The sequence below is a fragment of the Rhea americana genome, unplaced genomic scaffold (assembly GCF_003343005.1).
Source record: "Rhea americana isolate MKP2758 unplaced genomic scaffold, rheAme1 scaffold_350, whole genome shotgun sequence".
NCBI lineage: Eukaryota > Metazoa > Chordata > Aves > Rheiformes > Rheidae > Rhea > Rhea americana.
This window is the reverse complement of record NW_028186480.1, coordinates 208,048-231,666: the sequence shown is the minus strand read 5'-3', so window position 1 is coordinate 231,666 and position 23,619 is coordinate 208,048. Positions and strand designations below refer to the sequence as shown.

General features: G+C 38.4%; 1 protein-coding gene and 1 non-coding gene across 2 annotated transcripts in view; one reads left to right on the top strand and one right to left on the bottom strand.

The window, feature by feature from the left end:
- Positions 1–23,619, top strand: part of MOCOS (molybdenum cofactor sulfurase) — a 198,186-nt gene that overhangs the window by 164,669 nt on the left and 9,898 nt on the right. The window contains exons 8-13 of the mRNA XM_085311900.1: positions 67–534; positions 7,743–7,905; positions 14,257–14,338; positions 18,804–18,928; positions 19,559–19,664; positions 22,915–23,041. Coding sequence (XP_085168026.1) covers positions 67–534; positions 7,743–7,905; positions 14,257–14,338; positions 18,804–18,928; positions 19,559–19,664; positions 22,915–23,041 — 1,071 coding nt within the window. The remainder of the gene's footprint in view (positions 1–66; positions 535–7,742; positions 7,906–14,256; positions 14,339–18,803; positions 18,929–19,558; positions 19,665–22,914; positions 23,042–23,619) is intronic.
- Positions 15,438–15,508, bottom strand: TRNAI-AAU (transfer RNA isoleucine (anticodon AAU)). Its single transcript has one exon. It is a non-coding gene; the product is annotated as a tRNA-Ile (tRNA).

Sequence of the window (23,619 nt, the reverse complement as noted above, 5' to 3'; positions counted from 1 at the left end):
AATAAGGGGGAAATAGAGCAAAGTCTCTCCTAATAGCTTCTTGTTTTTCTTTCCGTTTCAAATTAGGCTGGCCATGTATGTGGAGATGATATAGACCTGATTGATGGACATCCCACTGGTTCTGTGAGAATATCATTTGGCTACATGTCTACTTTTGAAGATGCACAGACTTTTCTGAAGTTCATCATAGCCACCAGATTCTCCAAGTCAGACACTGAGATTCCGTTCCACTCTTCAACAAAGCTGTCAACAGAGCTGTCAACAGAGTCTATTAGATCCCCAGTTCAGGATGACTACCCTTCCTGTAATAATGCAAATAAACTGGCTSCAATAATGCCTATCTTAGACAGAGACCGCTGGGATAATTCATCTGCAACAACGAAGACTGTCAGTTGGCAGCCACCTGAGACTGAGTCGGAAAGCATAAGGGCAGCTGTTTCTGAAACTGCAGTACCRATATGTAGAAGAGGTGGCAAACCCATTGCTGTCACCAACATTTACCTGTATCCAATCAAATCATGCTCTGCATTTGAGGTATACTCTTTAAACTGTTCTTAAATATTCATCGCAAACTCTGATTTTAACTTRCCCCTGTCAGACCTGGCAACCAGGAATAGCACGTGCAGGAGCTATAAGGAAACAGTATGGGGGTACCCATTTTTCCTGATGAGACATGCTCCTTTCCTCAAATTTCTAACATAAGTTTCTGCATACTAAGGGACTTTGAAGGATTTTCAACTAGCATTTTCAAAGTTACAGGAAGTACATGTGCTACATTGTCTCTCTTCTCCCCCAAACAGAAAAATCTGCACGTAATATGCAGTCTTGTAAAAAAAAAAAGTTGAATTTGCAAAATTTGACTAAAATATAATCAAGTAATTAGTATGCTTTTACAAAATGACATGTGGTGGACTTGTAGGCATTGATGGGTAGGCAGCAATTGAGAAATAACTTGATTAACGTGTTATAATTGAGAGGAGGCTGATTTACATTACAAAGAAATGTTATCATTAAAAATGCATTTGCAACAGAAATATGATATTTAAGTGTAGCTGCACTATTTGAAAGTTCACTCTTTGAAGATTTTAAATTGCTTTTCTGCCAAGTTAATAATATCATCACCTTAGCTATGAGTTTTTTTTTTCAAATACTGCATGATGAAATAGGTGTATGGTCCACGCATTGAGCTGGACTGTGACTCTACTTAGTACCCTGCTGGGATGTGATTTAATGAATGTTAATAATGGTATAACTTTTCCTATGAAAACTTGCTGGTGTAGGTCAATGTCTTGACTCTATATGAAAATTGGAGTCAAATCCCATGACAAATCACCTGCATTTAAAATATGGCTTCTCAATTGATTTGGTCATGRTTTCTTTTTTCTTAATGAAAATAAAGAGACTGGAGAAATTAAAGCAAAGAATACTGAATGTCCAACAAACTGTCTGTATATTTAAATTTGATTTTGCTTATGAGTTCYTTCATTCAGAAGCACAATCTTCAGCATCAAATGAGATCTGAACAAACAACTTCCACCTCTTATTAAATTGTTTAGAAATGCAAAGTAATCCCACATTTCATGTGAGAATGCTTTAACCTTCATTTAAGTGTTGCAGATTTTCAGCTGTATTATGGAAGWCCACTACAGAAGCTGCTGAAATCTGCTGTAGCAGTATTCAGACCCCTTTGGGGTTAAGTTCTATTTTTAACATGCAGACTGGTGTTACGAGATATGTACCACAACAGTCAGTGCTAGGAAGTCTTTGAAGTGATGGTGCCCAGGAGTAGGTAAGAAGTACCTCAGCATGAAAGACACAGCTTATGTTTCCCCACAAGCTGAGCCAGATTTCTTCTCTTCAGGCTCTGGGAGAGGAAACTACTCTAGGTGATAAATTCACACAGGCCTGGTACTCCCTGATAGACAGAACTGTGATTRTATACAGGGAGGGAAAATCTCCATTTCTCATGCATACTTCTTGTGCCAAGCATACGTTAATGATCTTGAAAGCAAGGTTCAACTTACCTAGATGTATCCCTCTAAAGTGAGATATTAGTCAGTAAGCAGAGAGTGATGGATACCTGGGATACCTGCTAGTTCATCTTACTGTAAAATAGGCATCTACAATAGGCAAGATGAATTATTCCTGGCTTTTTCTGTCTCTTCCCATTAAGAAGGGTCTTAAGCAAGTTGAATTAGACAGCTAACATTAGGTGATATAAGTACTTTAAAAATGTGAATGCTAAAATCACAACCATATTGTGAAACTTAGTTTTACATGTTTAGAACCATTTTTGAAGTCTAGTGTAATCTGCTTCKATATTTTTTGATAGTGAGGCAGCGGCAGAACTCAATAAGCTAAGCACTGTCAGAGTGTCTGCTGCCAAAGAGCAATATGCAATTAAATACATATTAGATTTTGTATGTGGCATGGACAGGACTGCAAATTCATTATAAATAGCATTTGGTTTTCCTCCTCTTCTGAAACAGCGTTTTTCTTGCATTTACACTTAATTCATAGAAGATACATGACTGCATATGAAGGAACAGTAGGAGCTGGTGYAATAAACATGATGAAGGAGGGCTTTCATGCGTAAGGAGTGCAGTGTAGGAAAATGGGCTACGAGATGAAGTCAGGAGCTAAGCAGGAGGTCAAGATGATCTTCAGACTCTTGTGCTTCAGTGGCTCAAAAAATGTGACATTATTGACAGTGGTAGGAGAAAGAGGAAGATACAAAAGAAAAGACTGGGATTTCAATGTTTATCTGTCCAGTTGTTTAGCATACCTCTGCAGGAGGGGTTCTGAGGAGCCGATAGAGGGGAGAGACCAGGACGAGAAATCGGGATCGGCAGAAGAGATGAGACACCAAAAGACATGGTAGTGATGCTGTTGCRAATGAAAGTAGGAAGAGGATTGATAAAGCAATATTGGAATGTTGCATGATTTTCAATATTGAAGTAAATCCCCAAAGATTGACCAGGCATTCTTCAGTTTTCTGTTCCCAAAAGTCTTGAGTGGCAGTTCTAGAACTGCCATATATTTATAACCAGCCTTTGGAAGATCAGTCAATCTCATTGTCTGACTGTAGATGTAAAAATGACAACTCCTAGCTCATCATTTGTAACGAGCATTAAAATTAGTTTTCCACATTTGTTTCTAGCACAGGATGAAGTTTGTAAGTACTGTATCTCTTTATTTTTCAAATCRGAAGAAATCAGAAAAGATATTTTTGGCAATCCCTAGTCTCTTAGAAGTCAGCTAATCTCATTCTAAATCRTGCAGTTGCTTGATCTCTTCCTGATGATTAAAAGTAGAGTTGAAAGCCATGACTGCCAGAACCTACATCATCACTAATGCCAGAGTGAATCACCATCCACAACACAGTGTATGTCATTACTGYATCATCTTGAAAGGGTAAAATATCCAATGCCACCCTCCCTGAAGTTTGAAGCAAAGCATACTAGAGAAACCTTTCCACAATTAAATGGTCTCAAATCCTGAAAATCGTTTTGCCTTTTAAAATCCTGATCATCCCATCCTCCCTAGACTTTGTCATCAAAAGACTTACTCCTCTAGGAAATCACTGCTTTTCTAGTTTTGTAATGGTCTGTTTCATATAGACTTTAAGTTAACATGATGGTATTATTCCCTTTCATAAACTCATAACTCGCCACATAGCTTTTAGTTTTCTTGGTCTTCAGTTAGAAGGTAAAGACTGAAATTCAGTTTCACATTTTAAATCTAAAATACTTTTAAAACACTTCATAGTTGTGGGAAACTTAGAAAAGTATTTTATCARTTAAAACTTCGATCTTCATTTTTTTCTATGCTAGTTGATACAAAAAGATGAAAAGTGTTTTAGATATAGGCTATGTTAATTCCATTTTGCTTATGCACAGATAATTGAGATCAGAATCTCAAAAGTTGATAAGTTCAAGAGCAGACCTGCAGCTGATATGGTAGATGGGACTTTTAGAATGTATAGTATGTAGCCTTCATTGGGAACTATGTGATCACTTGTGTTTGTCTGAAAGAGTGTATGCAGTGGAAAAATCCATCTAACTGTGTGTAGGACCCAGCCGTTCTGCCAGCAAAGTCTGCCYGCTGACTTGTGGGTCGCAGGATAGATAACTTGATTACCAGCAGAAGGATAAACTTGATGAGGATGTGAACACAAACTCACAGCTGTTTGATCTCCTCTTTAGAGTCACATAATCTCCTCCTCGTCTAAACGCCTCTGATTTCTCTACTCTTCTAAGTGCTTTAGTATGGGAGGTGCTTGACCTCCAGAGAAAAAGAGAGTGCAGAGTGCTTTGGCAGCTGGGTGGATGAAGCTTTGCATGAAGATCTTCAGCTTGCTGCAGGTTGGTTAGCTTCTACAGCATGCATGCTTTATAAAGTGTTCCTGGCARTGCGACCATCTCCTGTTCAGCCGTGCTCCATAAATTTGTTAAAGGAAGAAAAGGGCTCAATATTCTAACTGAAGTTTCTTGGATGCTCTTCTTTGATTTCCCTACATTTACTTAAGGGAGAGAGCAGCAAAGAGGAGTAACCTTTATCCTCGACCACTTTTTTCTTCTTTTGCAACATAAATACTTGTTTTAAACATGCATTTTTAAACATGACCATCTCTCATGTCCATGAATTTTGCATAATTGCATAATTACATAATGCAGTGAGCCCAGTAAAAAAGGTTAGGACTTTAAACATTCATAACTTTATTATTCTTGCAGTAGACTTCAAAGTATAAAAATTCCATCTTGACATATAAGACAAATTACCTTTCACTTGGAAATACAATGCAAATTTTTAGTAATCAGTGGATAAATGATATATAAGACCGCTAACATTTTTAAACTTGAGTAATTTAAAACCTATGCAATGATTTTTTTCCAAAACTGTATTAGCCTTCATGGTGATATTACTGTGAACTATGGAAAAATGCAACAAAAATGTTTTAAGTATAATTCTGAAATAACAAAAAAGGTATTTTTGCAATGGATTTTTTTTTTTTTTTACATTACAAGAAAAAGAATTGAATTAAAGAAGAAAGGACAATACCATGAACAAGTTGTGATGTGCAGTGGTCCTTGCTCACAACAGGCAGAGAATTACATGTACAATTAGCTTGCCTGCCATGCTAGGAATTGAAGGTGTGTGGTAGCATCTGTTGATAAAATTGTGGTATGTCTGCTTTCTTTCTGTTCTCCCACTTTTAATTTGTCTCAGTAGTAAGAGATGRTCAGACATCTGCAGAGAATCAAGTTAGAAGCTGTGTTGTTGGTGTTACTAACAGTGATGTAAGCTAACCTGTTTTAATTTGTAGTAGGCTTCACTAGTTGGGTTACTTCAGTTAATCAGTTGCCTGAACACAGATGTCTACTGCCATTTGAGATGCCGTGGTGTGCCCTGCCTTTCCTRCTGCTGCTGGTCCACCAAGATGTGGGTCAGCCTGTGCCATATCTGCCAGCCCCGGGCAGACACCACATATGTAATCCAAGACAACTAAATTGAAGCRCTCTTCTCATGCCTCAGATGAAAGGCAGTGACTTCCAGCAGAGCAGGCAGAATTCATTTGAAGTGGTTTAATTTAGCAGTTTGCAATCATTCAACAATCTCTTCAGCCTTTTAGAAATAAGGATAAGGACTTAGATCACAAGCCTAAGTACTAAAGAGAACAGAAATTCCTATGTTCCATGCTCATCTCCAGGTATCATTTTAGTATCAAAACAACTCAGCCTGTTGCATGATCGTGACTCTCTGTCCAGGGCAGAGTACACAGGCATTTTGTTGTTCAAATTTTATTTATTGAGGTCCTAACAATATAAGAGATATTGTAGATTCAAATATGGAGAGGAAATAGGATACTTGACAGGGTACCAGGCCATGAAAGGAATAAGACTCATTGCTGGACATGTTTATGTTTTGTTCTTGTTACAAAGGCAAATACCCAGAGGAAGGAAAAAATTGGGTTGAGGACCTATAGTTCTGTGCTGCATCTCAGAGTGGAGCATGGAGTTACTTGCCTTTATTTTGGACCTATTCGGATATTTTGAATGGAAGGGGTTGTTTATTTCCAAATATGTATTACCTAGTCAGCTGCGTTTTCCCCGTAATGCTTATCACAATGTAACAACTATCTGAAGCTCTAATTAAAGAGAGATTGTTTTATTGATAAACCAGTTGCTTTCAACGAAGGGTAAGCACACACTTAAATGTTTTCCTGACTAAGATTGCTGTCCTAAATGGAACCCAAAGAATTGAATGTTATAACTGAGAGCTAAGCAACATTATCTGCCAGGATCTTTTTGGCATCCTTTGGCATCCAAAAGCATCCTTTTGATGCTGGAAACCCAGAGGTGATGCAGCACCGGACAGACCTCTCAGTCAGGGCATGGCACRCTGCACAGATATCATCTGTGGTGAGACTCACCAGCCTTTTGGTATTAGAGCTCTTACAGGTATTTCTTAGAAGAAAACAAGTCTATTCATCATTTGTACTGTCAAAAAAGCATGTTTGCATGAGAATATGTTGCTTCATTTTCAAACAAAGACRAGGACATGAGTGGCATAATCGCCAGTGCCGGGGCGATTACAGTCTGTTACAATTAGATGGCAAAGTTTATCCTGCGGCCGAGGAATATGTGCAGCACAACACAGGCCTGGRCCTACTGCAGTCACTAACTTCTTGATGTAAAAGAGTCTCCTAGTTAGGATCACTACAGTGCTTTAAGCCATCTCTTTCTTCAGAGTGTCAGGCGGTGCTTGACATTCTTTTTCTCAGTATTTTTTCTAGAAGTCTTTTGCTAGTTAATTTATGAGCTGCATTAAGCTTCTTAAGAAACTTCTGCAAGGATTCATTGAAGTTCAGCTGTAGTTAACTTTTCTCCATATTCAACTGTGACTAGAAAGTTTACATGTGTTGAAGCAGTATGTTAAAATGTTTCTGTTAAAAGAATAGTGTTAATATTTTTTCATTCTAAAGAAGAAAGCAGTTATTAATATCATCCAAAGGCGTTACTAGAATTGCTTTCTTTTTTGGATTTCAAGATTACCATCTGTGTAGCATCAGTAAAAGATGTTCTTTTCACCAGAAAAATGTACATAAAAACAATGACAGTGTGGTTGTATAGGCTACTGGATGTAAAGAGCATTTTAGAACTAACGGAAAAACAAGTAGCAAAGAAGACAAAAATTTTTGTTGTAAGGGAATCTAAAAACTATTATGCTCCTAGTTAAGCTGGAAAGCTTAATGGTGGAAGTTTTCTCAAGTTGATGTATTGGTAAAGTGGTTCCAGTTTTATAAAGAAGAATTCTTTGGTTTTTATYTGTTTGCTTGGCTTTACTCATACATGTATCTTGCAGTACTAGGCTTTGTAAATTAAAACTAAATTGTTATGGAGAGAGGCCCTAAAAAAGACTGAGAATAAAACTGAAAACAATTTTCAGAGTATTTCTTAGATTGTTTACTCTATTTGTATACTCCGTTAAATGTAATGTTTAAGTGTAGGATAATACATAACAAATTACGGTAACTCCATTTTGTTTAATCAGCTTCTTGCAGTCATAGCTTTATCTTTGATTTGCAATTAAGGTTTCTATTATAAAACCTGACAGTGGCTTGCACAAGTTTTCCTGATTTCAAAGTATTACATTACCAGTTTTTTTCCCTTCTCTTTTCTTTTTAGCATGAACCTATTAAGGTAACTAACATTCTCTATTTCCTTCTGATGTTTTTCTAGGTTGCAGAATGGCCAGTAGGAAACCAAGGTTTGCTGTATGACCGTAACTGGATGGTTGTAAATCAGAATGGAGTTTGTATTACTCAAAAGCAGGAGCCAAGGTTGTGTCTTGTAAATCCCTCCATTGATCTGAAGCAGAATATTATGGTCATTCAGGCAGAAGGTTAGTAAATAATATCCTTTTCTCCTCCTCCATTATTGGCATCAGCTTTATAAACGTAGAGCTGTGTGCACCTGCCAAAATACTGGATATTGTGTATCCCTGCTAATATAGGGGACAAATTCTGCTACTTCATGTAAGGAAGCTTAGGCTGTATAGTACTGAGTAGTTCCCTAGTGTTTTGTAGAGGCAGGTGGAGAGAAGACAGTAACTCTCCATGTACAGTCATAAAGTGGATGCTCAAGGAAGGGATGATGAATTGATAGATGTGGAAATCTACTGACTATTCTACTGCTGACATCGTGGAGAAAGTCCACAGCCATAATGGAGTATTACTGCTGACGTCGTATGTCCTGGTCAGAGACCTTCTTATTTGATACATCTCTTTTCAGGAGCTGTGGGACTATAGTGAAGAGTCTTCAACAGGAATTAATTTCATTAAAATAAGTACCAAATGTTATCTAGCTCAGATAAATACTTACAGTATTGTGTACAATATGCATGCAAATATTTCATATTTGGGGTTTTCTGGATTCATCAAAACTCTTTATTCTCTCCTGGGAGAAAAAAGTCCCTATGGAAAGCATTACAGAAAGCCCCTTGATGCTTGAGGGTGCATACAGTTTATTTTTCTAACAGTGCTGTTAGCACTGAACAGTGGAGCAGGTTTGTGTTCCACAAAAGTCATTACTAATGCCTACTTTATGTGTGGCTGAATGGTATTTATCATTTCCCTGGAGTCTAACATTTACTCAGCCTGTATGTCTTAACCATTAATAATATATATGCCCATAATTTCGGCAGCTAGAGCACAACATGGGAACTTACAGTTGGATTTTTCATCCCTTATTAGAACTCCAGTATGGATGTATTCCTAGTGGATCTGTAACTACAGTTTCCTTTCTGTACATTAAATTTATTGTCCCCTCTAGCTGTCTGAGCACTGTTCATTTTTCATAAAATTAAGTCTGACCAGTTGGTTTCTTTTGCCTGGTGAATTGGAATAGGTCTGTCAAACATACATGCAGGTGCTTCCTCTAGTCTCTTGCACGTTTGTTTTTGTTTCAGATCCCAAACACAATACAGTTTCCGTATTGGCTCTTTTGTCACAAACTCCGCCATTTCGCACTCTTCTGTCTATATTCTTTCTTTAAAAAGTTATTGTTGATCAATTTCAATTAAATGTGRAGTGCGTTTCAACCCAGATTTTTGTAGTACCATTTCATAGCCAGCCTTCTCTGAAAACATTTAAATTATGAAGTGCCTCAGAACTCATTATTCCTAGAAATTAAATTTCTTTCCATCTGACTTCCTTTATCCTCATACCTCTTACTTGTGGATACATTGTGAAGTCTTGTCTAAACTTACTGCGTTTATCCTTCACATTTTCAGAACTTCATCTCTTGAGCCTTTGGATTGTTTCATTCTACTCTTCTGCATATTTTTGTCATTTTTTTTCCTGGCTAGTGTCACATTGTTCAAGTGCATATCCGTTTGTACATTTGCCTGGCAATAAAGTCCACACTGACGTACTTCAGAGAGTCGGGAAGAAGTTTTCACAGACATAAACAACAGTTAAAGCACCCATTTGTCACTGAGATTTAGTGGCAGTTCAGTCTCTTATCATAGTTGGTGCCGGGGTGAAATTCACCTTTAAATCCTACATTTTACTTCATGTCATTATTGGAGATTTTACAGTCACTTAACTTCTCTCATATGAGAGTAAGAACTATTTCCACCCAAAAGTGGTTGAACGAGTCTGTAGATCACTTTTCCCATCTGAAAGTGATTGATCGGATCCCTCGTGTTCTAACAGAAGCGTGGTTGGCGTTTACAGCTTGTCTTGATACTGCCAGTATGTAAGAGTGGGAAGTCATTTTATTCTTTGTATGATGAACCTGTATACCAATCATTCTAGCCAATACGGTGATCTGGGCCCTCTTTTTATAACAGCACTGCTATTTTTCACTTTATAGTGTATTTGCAACCTGTGTTATTTTGTAAAGTTTAAGAGTGTGGTAATGGCTCCCATTTGCTTGGAGAGACTGTTCTGAAGGATACTGCTCATAGGATAGCACAGTGGTGGGAGTATATGTGAACTGGTAGGTAAGACTCAACAGATAAATCAATAGGAAGTGGTTCTAATATTTATTCTGAGCTTTTTCCTCTCACCTGCAGTCTAAACTCATGATTTATTTGTTTGTATTAAATTTTTATTCTTTCTTTTATCCCTTCAGATATATGAGCTGTTGTTATACCTCCCACTTAAATCATTCTATGACAGACCAATTTAATTCAGCTAGTTGACTCTTTCCTTGGAAGTCTCATGTTAATCATTCTTGCTTTTGTCACAGCTCTCTTCAGCCTGCCAATAGCTTGTTGCTAATTTAGTGTCTGCAGCTGAATGCGGTGCATGTAGCTAGAGCAGAGAGCAGYAGAGCAAGGAGCAGTAGCCCTTTGGTGGGCCAGAAGGGCTGTGCCTGCAGCTCGAAGCCTTTGCTGGCCTATGTCGCTGGCTAATTGTATTTCAGATTTGTAGCGCTTAGCCTGCTGCCTCTGGTCACTTCCAGGGCTCTTCCAGCATTATTCTTTGCGGGTTTCTCTGTCCCACTTGATGCCTCCCATCCGAACTGGTTTTCCTCAGCTATATTAGCATGCATCTTTCTCAGATGAGAATTTTGTTTCCTTCAACTCCTCCTCTCCTTCCCCCCTGCCCCCACACTCCCCTTGTAGAGTTACTTTGTTTTCTTCAGCATGTGATTTCACTGCGATTATAACCATGAACAGTTTTCGTTGTCTTGGCCTTTATTGCACATTTTATTGCATTAATGGAGAGGCAAAGGTTACGAAGGCTTTGGTAGGCAGAAAATACTCAGCTATCTAACTCTCAATTCTCTGCCATCTCATTTATTTCAGCCCTGTTTCTTTGACCCAAGCAGAACCACATTTGGCCTTACCCAGTGTGGACCTAGGCCTGAGCATGGTGATGTGGACATTTCTGGCTTTGAGAAATGAGTGAAGGAGGCAGCAGTGGGGGAAAAATGGAAGAAGGTTTTAGCTATACCTTTACTGCACCTCTTGCTCTGCTTGATGTGAAATCCCAGTAGCTCCCAGCTGGTCAGATGACAGCAATGGTCCAAGAAGCCACCTTATTTCTACTCCCCCATGAGGACACTGTGACCATTCTACTTCCTTTACTGGTTTCTCTGCTATCAGCTGTACTTTTGGCAATGTGAGAGCAGACTGTGGCAATGATCCCCATCTAWACCACACTTTTGTTATCTGAAGGTGTCTCTCCCCAACAGAGAGAGCCTAAGGCAATCCTGCTCCTGGATTAGATGCCTCTGGTAAGTGCCTAAAGCTGAATGGGGCAAATTCCACATTGCTGAATTATGCAGCATTTTTAAAGAACATCTTGCTGTCAGTACTGTTAGAAGACTCTATTTATAGAAGTCTCTATTTATACCATTTTTAAAACTAATGAATCTGTTCTCTCTCCCCCTCCAGGTTTCTTCTTCCTATAAAACTTTTCATTACTGAAAATTGTTTATAGTGATTTTATTTCAATATGTATTAAGTAGATTTGTCAGTATGATTTAGTTTGACCGTAACTACTTCAGTAGCTTTTGCTGARTCCTCTCCATGTTGACAAACTCATCAGGTTCTTCTTTTAGTCTCTGTTTGTAGGGCATCTCCCTAGCCTAACTCTTAGACAGGCAGTCCCACTGCCTGTGACTGATCTAGCTGTGTGATCCTGCCATCCCTGTGGTTAGCAAGGGCAGTCAAACCGGGGCTCTAGGCAAGACCAAAGATGCTTAAAGGCTTGGGTACATTCTCTGACATGCCAACAATATTTGTTGCTTTGCATGGCAGCCTGGAAGTTCCAGCTATCCCCCTGATTTCTGAGGAAAGGAGTAAGAGATCAGAAAGGGAGAGGAAGGGCTTGTGCTTGTTTTCTCAGTGCGTTTTTTACTTTAGTGGAGGAAGTGGATCCTTAATTTTGAGAAACTGCACTTCTGTATTTTATCAAATTTTATTTGCTTAGGCTATGTGGTTATTAACAGGCATCCCTTATTCTTTTTGATGTGAATATTACAATGATCCCTTGCTATAGCAGAACTTCCTTAGAGAAAACTAGGGTAATTTTAAATAAGTGTCTATGGAGAAAAATAACTTCTTATATCTTGACTCAATCTTGTTTCCACTGAAGTCAGTCATGAGACTCTCAGGGATTTAAAAGAGGRCAGGGGCAAGTGGCGTCATTTCCCGTGGCTGTACTGCTCGACCAAGAATCAAGAGAAATCTTACTGTCTTGCTCCATCCAGGGGCACGCTCTGCTCCCCACCACACAGCCCACTGGGCTTCTTGATTTACACAAAAATAATCCAAACAGAATTTTGCTCAGAATGCATTCCTATAAAAGACTAATTTCTCTATTTCCATTTTAGCTAACAATCAGTATTAGCCTGGCAAGCTGTGAATTAGTTTGTCACTACACAGAGGGAAAAATTTTGAGTGTGGTGAAGTCCCTGTAAAATATTGGAGTTGAAAGATACTAACAGAACTGAGCAACTAATTACACTTTATGGAGTTTATTCTCCCTTCCATATTCATATTACTGCCAATAAAATTAATGGGAATTATGTGCATACACTGATGAAAGAATATACATGAATAGTTTATATTTCAGTCTATTGAAATAACAGACCGCTATTTTTTTTCATTGACTGAAAATAGGAGCTATAAAGACAAGAATTTTTTTTATATTAATACTGTGAGCACATCTGTGGATTTTATTATCAAGCAAATGACCATGGAGAATGACAGCTTTTACATTTTAGTAACTGGCAATATTCTTTTTTTTTTTTGCCTTAAGCTAGAATAAAATCGTAATTAACAATGTTAAACTGACCTAAACATCACTGTAAAATGTGTACTGTTCAATAAAAATGTGGTACCCTTGCTCATGTGTAAAATCAAGGATTTTTAAAGCCCTGAGACTCTATCTTAAAAAATTTTGTGGGCATCCTATGTTTAGAAATTATTTTTAAAAGCTGTAGCAGCTAAGGACCCACACAGAGTAGAAACATTTCTCTTTTCCAAAAAGAATATTGCTAGTGTTTACCTGTTTCAAAATACTCACAAGTGTAGGAGCAGTTACAATCTGTAGGATGATTGCATTGGCTTCTTTTTCAGGTTGTTGCAAGTGAGTTCAGTGCATTTATTATTTACATGTTTCATTTTCCTAAGTGAATCTAGCTGCTCCTCCTCCTCCATCTGCACTTTTGCAGTACACTAACATTAGCTGCAAAGGAKTAGAAGCCTTTCTGTTTTGAAAGCTTACAGGCACAAGAGCTGAGAGTTGAAATATAGTGAATCTGAACTACATTTCCTTACTCTTCAGAAGAGAATAAAATAATTCTGTTTCACCATACCATAGAGCTAGCAGAGCTTGACTCATGTTTGTGTTACGATAGTATAAACAAAAAGTAGTAAGTGAAAACAAAATGTGTTGATACAAAGCTACAGTAGTGGAGATGGTCTTTGCTGGTTTATGTAGTAGTATAATGAAAAAGAGTGAGATTCACTGCAGCCACATCATGAAGTTTGGTTTGTCATTTAAGATTATTGCTTTCAATCAACAGAAACAATACTATACAGCTTTTCTTTTTCCTTCTAGTAAACCACAATAACCTTTTTATCCCTTTGGCTCATTCTGTTCAAGCTAAGAAAACTATAGAGGAGACTGATAGCATAGATTACTATCAGGAAGTCATCATCTGTTCTAAACTCTAAGATGGATAGATGGGAATAATCTCATTAATGGATTTTCATTCTTTTTGTCTTAACTTATGTAGTTTTCTGAAACATTATATTTCTTTCCTTGAGCAGCTTGTGTTTATTTTTTCTCTCCCCTCCCCCAATCCCGGCCGTCTTTCTATTTGCACCATTCCTCCCCTCCCAAAAAAGACCCCTCAGCAATGATTAAGCTTGTGTCCTGACTTGCCAGGAGTGGCACAACAGTGATAAGGTCATTCTTTCTGCAACAGCCGTGACGGAGACAGTAATTTTGTGCCAATCCTGAGATACACAAAGAATAAAGTTACTCAAAGCTGAARTTGTATATTTGTTAATGTGGTTTGGGTCATCAGCAGCCTTTGCTCTTTGCATTATCATTTGGAGCCACCTGCAGGCATAGAGTATATATAGAGAAAAAAAGAAGAACATTTCTGCCGTATGCTATTTGTGAGACTGCAGTGATTGTGAATAGCTGTAAGTTTAGGCACTTTATTCATAACCTTGTGGTTCTAGGTAAATGGTTTTCTTCATACGACTTACTCTCTGCCCATCCAGGCATGGACCCGATATCAATATCGCTAGAAGAAAGTACTGGAAAAAAGGCTGTGATCTGTGAGAGTAAAGTCTGTTCACACAGGTGAGTAAGAACGGGGAGGAATCTAAGATGAAAATCACTGCACTGCTGCTCAGGACATGACTGGATGAAAGTGCACAGGCAGAAGTCCGTAAAAAAAAGGAGGAGAGTGTAAAACAACAAATGTCTCATAGTTTAGTGGACCAGGAAAAGACAGATATAGGTAGGTAATTTGGCAGGCCTACAACTTTGGTACAAAACAGTAAATAATAGTAAGATTTTTTTAAAAGTGAGGGGAGAGGTACAGGGGACTGTGGTGATTTGGCATTTAGGAGGATAAGAGAGATCTTTGTTTTGCTTGCTCTAAGGATGAGAAAAGGGACAGATGCCCCAGTACTTCCAAGTGCCGAGTGAGGGCCTCAGCAGAACACTAGATTTCAGTTAATTTATTTGACAGTAGTGGTGCTGACAGCTTTGTCCATTTTGCGTTGCACTGATTCAAATTTTTTAAAACTTACTGAAGTTGTAAACACCTTTCCACATTTACAACCCGTTTCAGTTTTATTTTGACTGTGTTCATCAGTGTCCTTCACCATCTCAGGAAGACTGAAGCAGAGTATGTGAAATGACTTTAATTTCAAATTTAGATGCATCACTTCAGTGAAATAGAAAATTACAAATAAATTAATTCTTATCATTGAACTTAAACATTTATCAATTTTTCTAAGTACTTCCCAGTCACATTAAGTTTTCTAAGTGTCTATGTATCAAGTACTTTCCTAAAGTATCTTCACATTATCTGCAATGTTTCCTTCCACAAACAAGTCTCTTGTTAAGTCCAACAACAAGAGCCATTTACAGATTTATTTATTTTTTAACCTATATACACTAATTCCTTGTAACTCTACACTTGATTCCCTGAGAGCAGCAGCATAAAAAMCAGCAGTAGATCTGGACGTTCTCCCATGGAGCCATGGAGGAGTTAGCTTCTCCTTCTTTTGACAATTTTGCATACAACACAGAAATGTTATTCCACTGTTGCAAGAATGAGCAAGTGACCTCTTTGCCTAAAATACACTCTGAAAATCATAGAATCAGTAAGGTTGGAAGGGACCTCTGGAGATCATCTAGTCCAACCCCCCCTGCTCAGCCAGGAAACAAGTGGCCCATATGGGAATTGAACCCATGACCTTGGCATTATTAGCACCATGCTCTAACCAGCTGAGCTAAACCTCCATCACATTCAGCAAGGACAATTATTCTTCTTGTGTTTTTGTTCAACATTGAGGATTTTTCTCTTGGTTTCTGAAACAGTTTCATTTATGACCAGTGATTTCTGTTTTTTTCCTACTTGAAACATGTTCAGTGCTTTGGTGAATGTGATTTGTAGACTATGACTGTAATTTATACAATATTCTCACCACGAGGGCAGACTTATGCTTCTTGATTTTTTGCTGTTGGTTGTTTGTTTTAACCTTCTACCTTAGGATATTACCCTCATGTATTCAGATAATAAAGAGGATCTTTTCCGTGGAAGTGTATTTTCTCCAGGTAGTGGAAATCACGCAGGAGTCATTTCTTTTAACCATCTGTCCTGCTTCCTGTAATGTTGACTCATCCTTAGGCTCCCCACAGTTAGCCTGACTCTTACAGGACTTGCTGTAAAATAGCCTGTGTTATCTTTTTTTGTCTTTGTGCATATAGTTTGTTGCTATGCTGTTTATTGTCACTTGCCACGTGACATTATCTCTGTCATTTTTAATGTACGAAATGGGAAACTTTCATGGGAGACTGCTCAGAGTTCTGAGAAGATGAAAAAGAGAGGGAAATGGCAAAGAAAGGGGAAACACGAGACAAGCCACATGGGGTGGATTGTGATTAGCAAATAAACAAGGCAGGAAATAAGGCAGAAGGAGTGGACAAAATTGATGAGGTTCCAAAGGAGCTCAAAGATCCAATAGCCCTGATGCCAGGTTCCCTCATTTTCAGCAGGGGAACCTCCAGGGCCAAGAAACAGAAAACAGGGACATAAAAGTGCCTTACTGTAGCAGGGACAGGAGATGATCTGTGGCCTGGGATTTCTTCTGCAGAGTGTCTGAGATAAGCAGTGGGACCAAAAGTTTTTGCTTAAGGTCTTATGTGAGGATGTTTAATTTGACAGCAGTCACAAAGTTAAATGACCCCAAGCTTCCTCTGTGTGACACAGCTTGTGTTAGTATTCATCTTTTCAGGGGCTGTCTGTCAGCAGGTGCTGCTCACACTGGAGGGACATGGATCTCCAATACAATATCTACCAGTGGCAGATGAAAGTAGAAGCTAGTGTTGTTATGGCTATTGATTTTGTAGAAGACACCAAATGCTCAGGGCTAGCGCTGTACTAATAAAGGCAGGCGTACAACCTGTTCCATGATGGGCCACAGTATCAAAAAGAGGAAGGAAAGGATATCAGTGRTAGAAGTAGGCAAAGTAATATTTAAAAGCAAGGTGAACTGAGTCTGTTGTGGGTAAGTGTATTATATTATATTCCTTGGGATCAATATTCATCCTTTAGCTGTCCTTATTTCTTATTCTATAAATTACCTAACTAGAAGTACCAGCCGTAAAGCCCTGAAGCTTGACATAATAGCAAGATGAGCGAGGTACTCAAAGAGGACAGCCAGTAGAATCGGAGAGAACTAGCTCTCCTTTATATATTGCCTGACGTGTGCCAAATGAAATACAGTGCTGACAGATGTAAAGCAATGCTCAACAAAAACAAATGCAGCAATAAAATGAATAGAATTGAGCTAYGACAGAAGGACTTTGAAAAAGAGCTTGAAGAGACAATGTTCCTCACTTGGAAATGTTCAGACAATAAGGAAAAGCAATTTGAAAACTGAGGAGTCTTGGAATACAGAAACCACATAGTGACCTTTGATGAAGTGCTAAGAATGCTGTGTGTTTGTAGCTCAGCTATTGTAACTGAAAATAGTAAGCAGATAAAAAATGAGGGCCAAATTTTGATTCTGATTTATACAGTATCAAGCCCTGGCTGGCTGTCAGAGATAAATGGTTCAGGAGAAGACTAAAATACCCCTAGCACCTGTGTCTGGGTGAGAAAAAAATTCAAAGACCTTGTTTCACCTGTACTATCACTGTGGAAGATTTACATGTTCTCATCAGCCTTCTCCTGCCTGTTTCTGTGACAGCAAGGACATAAGAACTGTTCAGTTGAAACAGTAAAGTCTCATATGGAAACTCACCTTTTTGGGCCCTGATTCTTTCCACAGACTCAGTATCTCATGATGTCTGTATTTCATTTCAGCTGAAGGACATTGTTGACCAGATGCAGCTGGCTGGCTGGCATCTGTCCAATCTCAGACTGAATAGAGACTTGCACAGTTGCACCACAGTCAGAATTCAGAACAGCAGCTRAAGAAGGATCTTACCTACATCAGGATTAGAAAATCCCTTTGATTTCACTTTKTCTGACTTTCCACCTGTGTAACTCAGTTAAATCTACAGAACATTTTGTAAAGCCTAGCAGCTTCCTCTCATCATGTTAGGGCTCTGTTCCTTGCTGTGAGGAACTGTTTCCTTGTTTCACAAAGCAGATGTTAGTYAAGTCTCCTTTAGTAGTCAATAGAGAGTTAAACACTTCCTGAGTGAGAGACATCCCATCCTAAGGTCTAATACTGGTGGGAAGTACTTACCTTTTTCCATTATTTGTGAGGAAAACCCAGAAAACTAGCTTGGACTAAATGTCCAATTTTTAGACTATGGAAGTTACGATGATTGTGGGCTGAGGATCTAATGGGAAATACGATGATTTCCCATAACCTGATCCATAGCCTTCCTGAACTGCGAGGTCGTCTGAAGATCTTTCTAGGAGGGATTACATCCAGGTAAAGGAGAAAGAGCTATTGCTGGCCTTGCATAATCTACTAGAAGACAAATTGCTAGTAAAGGAAACCATGCTTAGATAAGGAAAAACTACTGCTTGCGCTCTGTTAGCAGAGCTAACATGGTGGGTCTTCAGAGTTAATGGGGAATGCTTGTACTAACATGAATTAAATTAGGGAATGAACATCATTGTACCTGATGGGTTCATTACAAATTATATGCAGTGTGGCACAGTGGGGAAGTCATAAATTCAACTCAGATTATTTCTCTTTATCTTTCTAAAAAACACAGACCAAAGAATAACTGTATTGTAATACCATAATATGAGTTACCAATTACTATACATTGCAGTCAGTCTTAAGCATTATAGATGAATAATTTATTATTCCCTAATAATTTTATGTATAAAGTTAAACTCAATCCCATAATTATTAAATTCAAGACCAAAAGTACTCTAAAGTTGAGGGCATCCGGGAAATAAAATTTTGCACAACTTCACATCTCTGTTTTATCACTCATCACATGCTAGGCATTCTATATTTTGTATTGAAAGAAGCAGAATAAACATCTTCATTACTTGCCTTCAGTTTTGCAGATTAATGTTTTGGCAATCAAATTTTGTTAATTCCCTCCTTTCTTGTGGTAGGGTAAAAACATATGACTGCGGGGAGCAAATTGCTGGCTGGTTATCTACGTTTCTTGGTCGTTCATGTCGCTTGATAAGGCAAAGTTTGGACATAAAAAACAATAGGCATCAGAAAAATACAAAAGGTATGTTGGCGTTCTTAAAAATGTATGTGATTCCTCACTGAATACAAAATACCACGTTGGCTCTTGGACTTCATTCTGAGTGCAAAATTCAGTGATAAAGGGTGAAAGAGACATGTAATACTGATCTAGTAGGCTTCAATGGGTACATTCAAAAGATACCGAAACTGTTCTTATGCTGCCCTTCCATTTGTTAGACTTGGCAAAAATATATAGATACACCAATCTGGGCTTTTTTTATTATCACTACTAAGGTACTGTCTGGAAATTCAATGATCATTTTGAAAAATGATCATGAAAAATCCATTAACAGTGGATTTATTCTTATACTGAAATTCATTATAGAAGGGAACAAATTGAAAGAGAATGAAAAATCCATAGATATTGATATTGTAAATTATTTTACAAAATTGGTAAAATCTCATCTCTATCACAGTTTCTAAATGTATTGCATCATTATGATTTACAAGTTTGAGAGGATTCCTGGAATCTTTCCTTTGCATCTAGAGCCCARTGAATAGCTTTTATAATGAAAATGAGTAAGAGGTCATAGGAAAGATGGGGTGAAATTGCTACTGTTATCTTCCTCATTTTTAACCATCACTTTTATAATGGTGGATTGATTTTTTTTAGGCCTGGCATCTGCTACAAGTCTCTCGCTCTCTCTTGTGAATGAAGCACAATACCTCCTGATAAATGTAGCAAGCATTTTGCACTTGAAGGACCATATTTCTGCAAGGTAAGATCCTACTGTCTTCAGATGTCTCTCAGCAGTCTTGGGTTCCAGAATCCTGTCATAAAATACCAATATAATTGTTTTATTTCAAAGTTTAAAGATACTTACTTTTCACTCTGCAACAAATACATAGGTACCAAACTGCTGTAATTACTTATGCCTATATTACTTCTGGAAATTTAGGGTAAGTGCTTGAACATAACCTGTGTGGCAGTCATATTTAGGAAGACATCAATGTAATTCTCATCAAATGATCCATTGGTAGGAGACTGTTAGGAGTAAGCCAACTTCTATTTATAAGAGGAACAGGGATAATTACGTTTCCTCAGCGTAAATCATCTATTAGGTGAAAATATAACATCTTAGTAATTACTGAAAGATTCCTGTCCTGTGAGAAGGCTTAAGATGTAGGGTAAGCATTCACAGCWGATACATTTTAAAACTATTTTCAGAATTATATTTATTTTGTTGCTGTTTATTTTCTTTTTTTGGTTGTTTCTGTATAGAATTTGACAGTATTTGTACAAAAGYGGAAGACAGGCAGCAAAGAAAACATTGAATTCAAAGATGCGGAACCTAGTACTGACCACATTTTCGTAAACTGACCATGGAGAGTTGTTGCTTCTTGCATATAGCTGAGGCCAGCTTCCTTCACTCAAATTCCATAGCAAATCCTTCCTTAAGGCCTCCTTCATAGCTCTGCTCACACYAGTGAGCCCCTGTGCATGTCTGTGATCTGATGTCATCCCCCTTTTTCTGGTCTCACCAAATTATCCTAYCTCTTCTTGTTATCTTCTTGGTCAMCCATGAGGCATTCCCTCTGCATTGAAATTGCTGTTTTGAGGAGGAATATATGCATATAGCTGTAGGAGGATGTTCAAGTTTTAAAACCACTAATGCATGAAGCATCACTACAGAGCATCAGAGCTTTCACTGCCTGAGGGTTTTCTTTCTTTAGCAGGAGACAGGCGAGCAGCTGCAACATATCATGGCAGTGCCACCCAGAGAAAAATGCCTGAATGAAAAAGGTTTAAATCAGCCCACCTCTCAGCTGTTTTCAGCACCTTTCTTGGTGACAGTGCTTTCTTTTGAGGCTTGACAGGCTGGTTTACATCTCCTTGAGAGAACAATGTTGCAGGTGTCCCTTCCTCAGACTAGGCTTTCCTGTGGCGAGACCCAGTGGGGAAGCTTCTCAGACATGGAATTTGAGGGGATAGTGCAAAGAAAAAAAAAATGCACCAGAGGGAACAACAAGTGAAGATGGAGGAGGACAGGGAACTTGGGAAAACACACAAAGGCAGATGATCCCCACTTGTGCTGCTCAGCTCTTCCAGTGTTCACCTCGGATACATCTAGGCTAGTACTCTCCTTTCTCCCAAGGGAAATTCCAGACATGACTGCAGCTACCAGGATGCCTGAGAAGCATCTTGCTTCCCACCCTGCAGCACAGGTTGGAAGACTCTCTTCTACTTCGCAATACAGAGCTTTCTCAGGATGCTGGAGAAAATGAATCCAGCGTAAATATACAACATCCTTCTGCAGTATTACAAAATTGCTTGAGCAGATTGAAGGCAGAGAGAGTAGGAGCGTGGGCAGTGCTGTCCTGCAGGAGCAATGGCAAGGAAAGCAATTCGTGGAAGTGTGGGGTTTTTTTGTTTTTTTTTTTTTGTTTTGTTTTTTTTTTAACAGCTTTTAACAGCTGATTCGGGACACTGCCAGCACAGTTCTGATGTTACTGGGGCTTTTGATGTTCCCATTAGTACTGGCAGTGGTGGCAGGCACTCTTCTGTCACAAAATGCATTCAAAGCTCTCTCTCCCCAGCACCAAAACCCTTTCTGTCAGGACTCAACATGGTCCACAGCAAAACTAGGATGCAAAGCAGCATAACTGAACTTGTTTATGACTAAAACTGTGCCATTTTTCTCCCATTTTTATGAGAATTGGTATAGCCAGCTTCTCCTGTTGGCTCCCATCTCCTACAATGATTAGAAATTTTGTCTCAGTCATGGGATTGCCTGTGGCATCTCTAGGGAAAACTTGTATCACTGGAGCTTCCTGCTCCACTTTCTACCCCCAGGCTCCTGTCATCAGCGAAGGCTTTGATGGAACCAGAGTTGCATGGTTTGCATGAAAATCTGCACACACAGTTTATCCCTATGCACATTTGTCTTCTAAAGATCCTGCAGACTGTTTTAAACAAAACAAAGCTCTTCACATAACAGATCTCTTCTGCCAAGACTGCTTGATGTGGACAGGTTTCCTTGTGCTTTGATTTTGCACGCTTTCCCTCATTTTAATTAAAACACAAACAATTTWAAACTGTTTGTCCTTACTTTATGAAAAAATATATATATATTTCCTGGAATGGAAACTTCTCTTTTCACTATATAGCCAAGTTTCTTTCTCTGCTGTAGTGTCATACAGAAAAGTTGTTAAACTGCAACTGAAGGAACCTTGAAAGTTACTCATGTCCATGTTAGCCAATATAAAATGCAAAATGAAATGTTCTTCCTCACTAACAAAGATGCTGAGAGAATCTCCTTTGCAAATTTTAGGGCTGTCCTTTTTGTGATACTGGTAAAGATTGTCCCTTAGAAGAAGAGTAAAGAATGACAATTCAGAGGTTCAACCAACTTTCTGATATTTGTATGCAGTCTGCCTTTCCAACTCCCTCATCTATGTTCTCAGTAGTCACACAAATCTACACCCTGGCAGTTCAAGTGCTTGTAAGGAGATGTAGATGTCTCCACACAGAGATTAAATTTTTTCAAAACACCTGTCATTTGATGCAATCTCCTTCATACCAAGGGCAAATAATAATACGAGGAATACATTCTCTTACAAAATGTCTTTACTGGCCTTTTTCACCTTCAGTATCTGCAGTTGTCCATTTTGCTACTGCAGCAAGTGCAGAATGTGTTTTGATTTGTTTTCTATATTTTTACCAGTAGCCTTACATATGATAGCTAATAGGGAAATTTTCTCATTGTTTATAATTACAACTCCATATGCTTTCCTATCTACTTTACAGTCCTAGGTTATGTCTCTGAAGAAGCCACCTACAATATTACAAGCTATATTCAGATACCTTGTGCCTTTTTCATAGCTTTTGTATAAAAATTTGGTCCCAGGTATTCTGGAGAAGTATTTGCTGAATCATATCAGCCACTATATTCTAGCAGCATAAATATTTACTGGAAAACTGGTTAATAAAGCTTATCTTCTTTTTTTTCTGTGAAATCTGTGAGACAGACTGGAAGAACCGTTGGAAATARAGGAACTAATCCGACGCTTTCGTGCTAACCTTGTCATCAGTGCTCCAGAATCCTTTGAAGAAGAAGAATGGGCTGAGATTTCAATAGGTTCTCTGCGCTTTCAGGTAAGGTCTCATCTTCCTTGTCCTTTTCTATCACAAAGCATTCTGACCCCTGGAAACAAAACAGTTTTGCAAGGCTTTATCTATTACATAGATGGCACAGTTATAAAGGTTAAGTTTATGAAATGTTTTTAAAGAAAGTATTGTGACCAAACAGGCTTTAATGTAATTGAGAGATTTTGGCATTCTCCTCCCCACCTTTTATTTTTTAAAAAATTTCACAATTGATAGCATTTCCCAGTGTCATTGAGGTAGGGGTAGAATCATCGTTGTTTTGGGCCAGAGTTTGTAGCAAACATTTAGTCAGCATAAGTCATGAGAAAATACCAGTTCTGCTAAGCACAGTAGTCCAAATGCAATCTCAGATTGCTGCTCAGGTTGCCAGGAGCTGGGAAATGAATACAAGTGAATCATCACTGTATATTGCCCTCTGTTACATGCATTTTCTCTTAATCTCCATCCCAGATGTGTTTCTAGGTCAACCTGGCCTTGGTCTAGCTTCATAGAGCTCATTTGTATGTTATGCTGCGTATCATTTCAAACACTATAATCTGCTTTATGCTATCAGCAAAGTGCTTATA